Source organism: Schistocerca piceifrons, chromosome 11 (genome assembly GCF_021461385.2).
Source record: "Schistocerca piceifrons isolate TAMUIC-IGC-003096 chromosome 11, iqSchPice1.1, whole genome shotgun sequence".
NCBI lineage: Eukaryota > Metazoa > Arthropoda > Insecta > Orthoptera > Acrididae > Schistocerca > Schistocerca piceifrons.
In genome coordinates, this window is record NC_060148.1 from 108,087,644 (window position 1) to 108,096,579 (window position 8,936).

Below are 8,936 nucleotides of genomic sequence, written 5' to 3' on the forward strand. Positions count from 1 at the left end.
GTGACTTAACGCTCATCGGAGGTAATTTGTTGTTACGAAGCACTGCATTGTCTTCCTACAGCCTTTCACACATTTTGCTGTTGGCAGACGCTTGTATGAGCACTGTTTTGTTTATATATGAAGCATTTCCTTCGCAATTTAAATTTCATTCCCTCGTTCATATTTTGTTGCTGCAGTATTATTCTGCAGTAGCGGGATACAGTAATGTCCTTTGTTAGAGTATCGGTTATTACCAGTCAAAATGACAAAAAATTAACTGAAAACTACATCAATGAAAATCTCCCGGGATTCTAGAAAATTCCCGTTTTTCCCAGTTTTCTTGCGGATGAAAAAATTCCTGGGTCTTTCCGGGATCTTCCGGGCCGTATACACCATGTAATAGTCTCTTGTTAGGAATGGTATCAAAACCCTTCTGGAAATCTAGGAATATGGAATCGATCTTAGATCCCTTGTCGACAGCACTCATTACTTCATGGGAATAAAGAGCTAGCTGTGTTTCACACGAACAATATTTTCTGAATCCGTGTTGGTTATCTATCAATAAGTCATTTTCTTCAAGGTGAGTCATAATGTTCGAGTACAGTATATTCTCCAAAATCCTACTGCAAATTGAGGTCAGTAATGTGTGTCTGTAATTCAATAGGTTACTCCTATTTCCTTTCCTGAGTATTTGTGTAACCTGTGCTACTTTCCAGTCTTTAGGAACAGACCTTTCGTCAAGTGAACGGTTATATATGATTGCTAAGAAAGGCACTATTGTGTCTGCATACTCTGAAAGGAACCTGATTCGTATTCCATCTGGACAAGAAGACTTGCCTTTCTTAAGTGATTTGAGTTGTTTCACAACACCTAAAATATATAATTTTTCGTGAAGGAATTAAGGAAAACTGTATTTAGTAACTCCGGTTTAGTGACACCATCATCATTGAGGAAACTGCTGTTGGATATATATAAAACTGAAGTATAAAATGGTCCATACTTGATACTGAAATCCACAGGCTATGAAGTCATCTTGCAAATGTATCAGTTCACTGTGAGGTGTCAATATATTTTTCAGTAGGACCAACTATCTTTGCCCACGTCAGTTGCTCATTTCTGAAACTAGAAGTTAACTATGCCATGGAATTATGCAAAACTTCTCCTCGGTGAACCAAACCCACTACTCACGACACCTTGTGACCTCCATCATCCATCTGTTTTCTTACAAGTGACGATCCATACAGTGCTGTACGCATCTCCACTCAGCCACACCCACAGCATTTCTCACTTCTCGAGAGCAGATACCTCAACCATTAGACCAGCTGATGCGTTTGCTGGCATAGATGGAATTACCATTGTGGATGATGTTTTTTACCCATGGTTTGCAAACACTACCACCAGACGTTCTCATGTACATCCTCTGCAGTAGGGATTCTATTTTCCTTTTGCTACTCTTCCCACAAGTCCCCCGGGATAAACTCTAGTGCATGTGTCGATGAGACACTGAGTCAGAAGTGGAGGTGTACTCAGGCAGCCTACTGGTCAAGGAGACTGCCTGCAATAAGCGGCAAATTTGGGATCCTGTTCCAGTGCGGCACAGATTTCCAATAGTCACTACAGATGTAACTCACTAGGGAACCATTTAAGGAATATTCGAATTACATTTTAAGACATACCCAAAACAAGCTGTATCCTCATACCGGTACTAAATATTAACTTTGTAATTATTACTTTTATTTCTGTTTACCTTTCTTTCGTCATTTCTTCCTGAGTGTCTTCAGTAACTTATATCTACAACCATTCACATAAGGTTTGTTGAGTGGAATTGTGTGAAACATCCCGTTTGCATACCCATTTAATTCAGAATCAATTTGTAAGACACACAATCATCACTAAAAACAAAATCTAGATTCAACACATCAATATATAAAGTATCTTTGGAAATGGGTATGATTCGTATGTGACACTTCCTACGTAACTAAAGTTGAGTGATTCTGAACTGAACTTAATTCTCACGGCAAATACAGGGAGCGAGAAATCTTCTGCACATGTGCTCAATCTTCAAAATATCATAGCCAAAAAAGTGAGAAATAAGTAATGTTTAATGGCAACTGTAACCTCTATCCAAAAACTGAAGGAATCTGTATTTTATTTTATTTACTATATCGGCTGGTTAATGCCAAAATAAGCAGTACTCTGAGGGTAAGACTTGGGCACGTGTGGCAACACAACTCACCGGAAGCGAGAGACGGCTGCGTCCTCAGGTGGAGGGGTGTGTCGGGCAGACGTGGGAGGCGCAGCTGCAGCAGGAGTCCGGCTGTGGCCGCTGTGGGGTTGACGGTCAGAGTTGGGGGTGGACCCGCCCCCTGTGGCGGTCGGCGAGCTGCACAGAGAAACACTGTGTGGGTGGGCGTGTTCACACAGGGGCTCACTGCAGGCGGTACAGCTGAGGGACTGTCCGCCGGGGCAACGGAACACACAGTGCCAACAACACCAGCCTGTCACTTAACGTGACTGTGCCACCAATTAACTGGTCTTTTTCTGCACTACTACTGCTATATGCCCCAATGGCATAGCTTAAGATGCAAAACAACAAATTGTTCACAATGAAGCACAAAGCAAATCCCAAACATAAGGGCCAACAATTTTGCTGCCCTGACAGAACAACTAACAGACACAATTTAGAAGCAGTTAAAGTCAACTGGCTGCTACTTTTGGTTGTGACGTGATCTGAAAACTGATATATGGATGCTGAATTATATCACTGGAGGGAGAGAGAGAGAGAGAGAGAGAGAGAGAGAGAGAGAGAGAGAGAGAGAGAGAGAGAGACAGAGAGAGAGAAACTGATAAGTTGGGGTATCAACTTACTGTTGAAACTATATGGTCATGGATATGCAGGCGCTCTTATGTGAAGTCCGAGGGAATGAAGAAGATGGACAAGAATTACAAGAGCTATGCTATAAAAGTTATCGAGAGTATATTCAAAATTTGCATTTCAGCAAAGCAAATAGAACTGTATATATGTATGTAATGTCTCCACAATTCGATTAATTGAAAAGACAGCAGTGGTGATGTGTTTCATAAACAACAATTTTTGTGTTGAGCAGTTTGCAGTAGAGGCCACCATTAAAAGAAAAAACGGATTAGCAGTGTATGCAATTTTATCTGATGGACAACGTTTACAACTTGCGAAGTAACCTGTAGTCTATTGAATATGGATTTTTTTTAATTTAAAAAGAAACAAAATAGACTTGTATGGAGCATATGTATCCGAGAGACAGAGGCAACAAATGATAGCTGGATGAAAATGTCAAATCAATACTGATGTTGCGGGAGATATGTCGTACACCTGTAGGTGGACTGCGAATATAATCTGCTGTATCCCCGTAGCAGGAAACCTGATAGGATTCCCTGGACGACCTCTGGTAACGCCACATGGAACTTCAAAAAAGACAGGGAGGGGGGCAGAGATTTCCTGTCTGCTTTGTAAAAGGGAATGCACGGAAAAAATTCGGGGTGATAGCTGAACAGAGACAAGAAGCAAATGTGATTGTAAGGCACAGCCTTGAGTGTGACAATGTTACTGTGCTGCCTGGAGCATTCTCTTCTTGTTTGCCCCCAGTGTGCATGACTAGCCCCAGCGCTCATAGCTCCTGCTTTACTCGATATCTCAGGGAGTCATACCCTGCTCTTTGGGGCCAGTCACCCAGGGGTAGTGTCTTTTTTAGTAATCAGGAAAATCATCAGTCCTAGGTTTGAACCTCACCATCACTTAAATTTTGAATAAGAATCATCAGCATCGGTGTCTAAACACTTCCAGCATCAGGTGTCACCCTCTTTCAGCCAACAGCCATTCCAAAGAGGGCGGAGGGGCCGACAGAGGTTCAGGGCACTCTCTTTCCCTTGAGGATACAGAAGGCAATGTAAACCACTGCATAAAGATACATAACGTGCATCAACATGACATGTGGTATGTGATTCAATAAGAGCCATAACGGTCTCTCCATTGGCAAAAGACTAGTCCCCCATTCAAACTCCAGGCGAGGTGGCCCAAGAGGGAGGTGACCACGAGAAAAAGGTTAAGTAACCAACGAAAGGATAACATTCTATGATTCAGGAGCTGGAAAGTGAGGAGTTTTTGAATGTGGTTGGGAGCCAGAAAATAAGAAACGGATTTCTGGTCACATGAGAATAGGGTAGTAGCAACAGCAGTAGGATTCAGTATCAATAGAAAGGCAGGCAGAAAGTGAGTATAGATATGTTCTCGTGAGAATCAAAAGCGAACCAACAACATGCATAGTTCAGGTATACATGATGACGTCGCAAGTTGAATGTGGAGAGAGAGAAAAAGTGAGGATATTGAACAGGTAATTCAGTACTATGTAATAGTAATGGAGGGACTGAAACGCGATCGTAGGGGAAGGAGTGGAAGAAAGGGTTACACGAGAATATGTACTTGGTAATAGGAATAGGAGAGAAGAAAGGCTAGTTAAGTTCTACAGTAAATTTATCGTAGTAATAGCTGGTATAGTCTGTTCAAAAATCACTAGACGAGGAGGTATACTTGGAAAAGGACTGAAATATGGGAGGTTTAAAGTCACACCATATTATTGTCAGGCAAACATTTTGAAATCAGATACTGGGCTGTAAAGCATACCCAGGAGTAGATATAGAGTCATAACAATTTAGCACTGATTAAGAGTAGGCTCAATTTTACGAGACTCGTCAGTAGCAATCGATGTACAAAGAAGTGGAATACAATAGTACTAAGGAAAGAAGAGATGAGATTTATGTTCTCTGAGGCTACAGATACTGCAATAATAAGCAGCTCAATAGGTAGTTCAGTTGGAGAGGAATGGATATCTTTAAAAACGACAGTAAGAGAAGTTAGAAAGAAAAACGTAGGTACAAAGAAGCTAACTGCGAAGAAATCATGGAAAACATAAGAAATCCTTCAGTTGATCAATCAAAGAAAGAAGTTCAAAAATATTCAGGAAAATTCAGTAATAGAGAAATATGTCACTTAAGGATGAAATGAATAGGAAGTGCAGAGAAGCTAAGGTGAATTGGCTGAACGAAAAATGTGAAGAAATCAAAGAAGAAATGATTCTTGGGAGAACTGACGCAGCATACAGAAAAGTCAAAGCAATCTTCCACGGAATTAGAGGCTAGCGTGGTAACATTAAGAGCACAATCGGAATTCGAGAGTTAAATACAGAGGCGAGATCGGATAGTTGGAAAGAGTACACTGCAGGCCTCTCTGACTGGAACAACTTGTCTGATGGCGTGACAGAAGAACAAGCAGGAGTCGGTATGGAAAATATTGGTGATTAGAATCAGATTTTAAAAGTGCTTTGGAAAATTTAAGATCAAAGAAGGCATAAGGTATAGACAACATTCAATCAGAAGTTGTAAAATCATTGGAGGAGGTGGCAAAAGGTCTATTCTCACTGTTGTGTAGAATGTATGAGTCTGGCAATATACAATCTGACTTTGAGAGAAATATAATCATCACGATTTGGGAGACTGCAAGAACAGAGAAGCGTGAGAATTATCGCACAATCAGCTTAACAACTCAAGCGTCCCAGTTGCTAAGAAGGATAATACACAGGAGAACGGAAAAGAAAACTGAAGTTGCGTAACGTTCATAAGATTTGTGGTCCTGGCGAAAGCGTTCGGCAATATCAAATGTTGCAAGATGTTTGAAATTCTGAGAAAAATACGGGTAAGCCATAGGAGAAGTCGAGTAATTTGCAATATGTACGAGACGCAAGAAGGTAAAATAACAGTGGAAGACCAAGAACGAAGTATTCGGGTTAAAAAGGGTGTCAGACAGATGTAATCTTTCACCTCTACTGCTCAATCTATATACCGAAGAAGCGATGACAGAAATAATGGAAAGATTGTAGAGTGGAATTAAAATTCAGGGTGAAATGATGTAAGATTTGCTGATGACTGATTCCCTGAGTGACAGTGAAGAAGAATTACAGGGTTTGCTGAATGGAATGAACAGTCTAATGAGTACAGAATATGGAATCAGAGCAAATCAGAGAAAGGCGAAATTGATAAGAAGCAGAAGAAGTGAAAACAGCGAGAGACTTAGCATCGTGACCGACGATCAGTAAGTAGATGACGTTAAAGTGTTATGCAACGTAGGCAGCTAAGAAACCCATGACGAACAAAGCAAGGGCGAACAAAGCAAGGGCGAACAAAGCAAGGGCGAACAAAGCAAGGGCGAACAAAGCAAGGGCGAACAAAGCAAGGGCGAACAAAGCAAGGGCGAACAAAGCAAGGGCGAACAAAGCAAGGGCGAACAAAGCAAGGGCGAACAAAGCAAGGGCGAACAAAGCAAGGGCGAACAAAGCAAGGGCGAACAAAGCAAGGGCGAACAAAGCAAGGGCGAACAAAGCAAGGGCGACATCAAATTCACACTAGCACTGCCAAAAAGGGAATCTCGCTTGCCTGGCTTCTGCTGGTGGCTCACGGAGTAGACGGATGACTTCGTTGACTTCTTGCGGATACTCGAGCACAGCGTCCGCCCAGCCCCGCGTGGCCATCACCTGCAGGTGGTCCTTTATGAAGGCGACGGCAGCCCTCGTGGCGTCCGGGCACGAGTGCCTCACTGCCCTGACGGCCGTCGCCGCTGCGGTCTCCACGGCCAACTGCGATATCAGCTGCCGCTCGCAGGCAGCCTTCAGGGCCGACAAGCCGTATTTCTCGGCCGCCGCCAGCAGCTGGGGGGCCGTGTCTGGCAGCTGGGGGGCCTGCAGGGTATACGTGTAGGCCACCAGGAGCCTCAGGTCCGGGCCCTCCACGTCGTCGACCCTCACCTGGCCGCAGCTGGCCTCCGGCATGTCGTCCCGGACATAGCTTTGAACACGGGGCTCGCGGCTGCCAACACGGCCCTGTGGGCCGCCACCCTCGTCTCGCCCGCCACCAGCGTCACCAGGGCGCCGTCACCCCCGTCTAGCAGGGCGGCCAGGGCCTCGGTTGTGGTGTTCTGAACCTCCGTAACTGCCGACATGGTGGGTGGTCCTGAAACACAGTACCACTGAGCAGCCCTCACACTGCACCCTCAACACTTGTACGAGGCGCACGCAGACCTGTATGAAATGAAACAACAGCTGTTAAAGTGTTGTCCACCCTACACCAATTGGAATGTCACCAGTTTCCTTAAAATGACAAGGGTCCGTACTGCTTCGTGATCACCTAACGTTTGTAACTACCAGCGCGGTGCTATGATAGACTGCTTTCACCTTCTAAAAATGTTATCGTTCTCAGTCAAAAGATGGTTTATTTATGTCATAGCAAAATAATGGGAAAGCAACAAACTTCTTTCGGCACTAAAGTTACAGGACTTATATTTAAATCCAAGCTCGTGGCACCTCTGAGAAATATTTTCTTCCTCCTCATCTCAGGTTCCTCAGATCCGTGACACCTGATCAGAAGCGGGGTACATGTAATGCAGAAATCAGCTTCGTCGGTGAATGTCTCAGGGTAGGCACGATTAAACTTGACCGGCCATCGTGGCCGAATGGTTCTAATAGTTTCAATCCGGAACCGCGCGCCTGCTACGGTCGCATGTTAGAATCCTGCCTCGGGCATCGATGTGTGTGATGTCCTTTGGTTAGTTAGGTGTAAGTAGTTCTACTGGACTGATGACCTCCGATGTTAAGTCCCATAGAGCTCAGAGCCATTTGAACTGTTTTGAACCACTGTAAGTCTAAATTCATTGGTATCTTTAACTCTCCTTTGAACAGATTGATATCTGTGTCTTCTTTCTTAAGAAAAAGATGCAGCGCCCACCTCCATGGTAAAGAATGCTGCATAATACAATCATAAATCATGTCGCCATTTTATCCGAATGTTGCGAGCTATGGTGTACCCAGGTATTTCCAAGTTGAGCAGTTTAGAAATGAAACTCGTTGCTCCATTTCCAGAACGTGCGTTGTGGAACTTTCACACAAATGGTTATTTGTATCTCCTTTTGGCGTGGACGTGTTTGTATAGCATCTTTGCCCCACAGAACGCTCTGATACTTATTAGATGACAGATACGTCATGGCTAAACCGAAGTAAGCTCTATCACAGCTCCGACATCACTCTTGACTCTCCTGGTCGTATGAGGGGCAAACGACGGAGTCAGTGAAATAGTTCCACACCCTACAGTGTAAACTGGTTTCCTAAATTCAGACAAGTGGGTTTCGCGAGAACGGCGTCCGCTTTTTTCGAATCGTGCTGAATCAGAATCTCCATTCCACCAGCGCAAGACGTCTGCCGGACCGTTACGCTGCTAGCTGAGCGCCTAAGAATTCGTCCCAAGGCTTCTGTCACGGCCGCTCGATGTGGATGGAGACGCCGAGGCAGTGCTGTACAGAGCGTAGCGCCGGAGGTCAGCGCAGGGTCGCAGGCCAACACGTACACTGCAGGCTTCTGGAAGCCACCCGACCAACCCAAGTCTTCCTTTCCCATCCCTCGTTAGTTAGTTGTACACTTGTTTCCGTTTTATGTTGCTTTGTGGTTTTTTCGCCTCCCCATACAAAGTATGCACTCAATGTTATAGGCTCAAAAAACTTTGTTTTTACTGTTGTTTAAAGGTGTTGTTACCGTATTTTCCTACACCCAAGTGGTGTTGCATATCAATAAACTAAGTGGTAAAAGCTGTAAAGCCGTTCACATTTCCATACAGTCTTCGAGCATCGACATGTTCCTCGTCCAACAAACAGACATCATTGTCTTATAAATCTTTGATGTATCCTGAGATCAGTGGTGTAGTATTCTACTTTATTGTGACACTCTCAATGCGACTAGTTTACACTGAGCTTTCGCAGATTCTTTCACTAACGGTTTTCTAGGTAATCACAAACTTGCCAAGATACTGAGCGGGATCGTGTCTGAATTATTAGTAGACAGAGAGCCATGGTCCCGATCACCTTCAGCATATTTTGGAGACACAAT

General features: G+C 43.9%; 1 protein-coding gene across 1 annotated transcript in view; it reads right to left on the reverse strand.

The window, feature by feature from the left end:
- The window catches only part of LOC124719762, a 38,929-nt gene extending 32,104 nt beyond the window's left edge, over positions 1–6,825 (reverse strand). Inside the window, exons 1-2 of the mRNA XM_047244961.1 lie at positions 6,442–6,825; positions 2,216–2,362 (exon numbers count right to left, since the gene is read on the reverse strand). Coding sequence (XP_047100917.1) covers positions 2,216–2,362; positions 6,442–6,536 — 242 coding nt within the window. The 5' untranslated portion in view covers positions 6,537–6,825. The remainder of the gene's footprint in view (positions 1–2,215; positions 2,363–6,441) is intronic.
- Between the last annotated feature and the right edge of the window lie 2,111 nt (positions 6,826–8,936).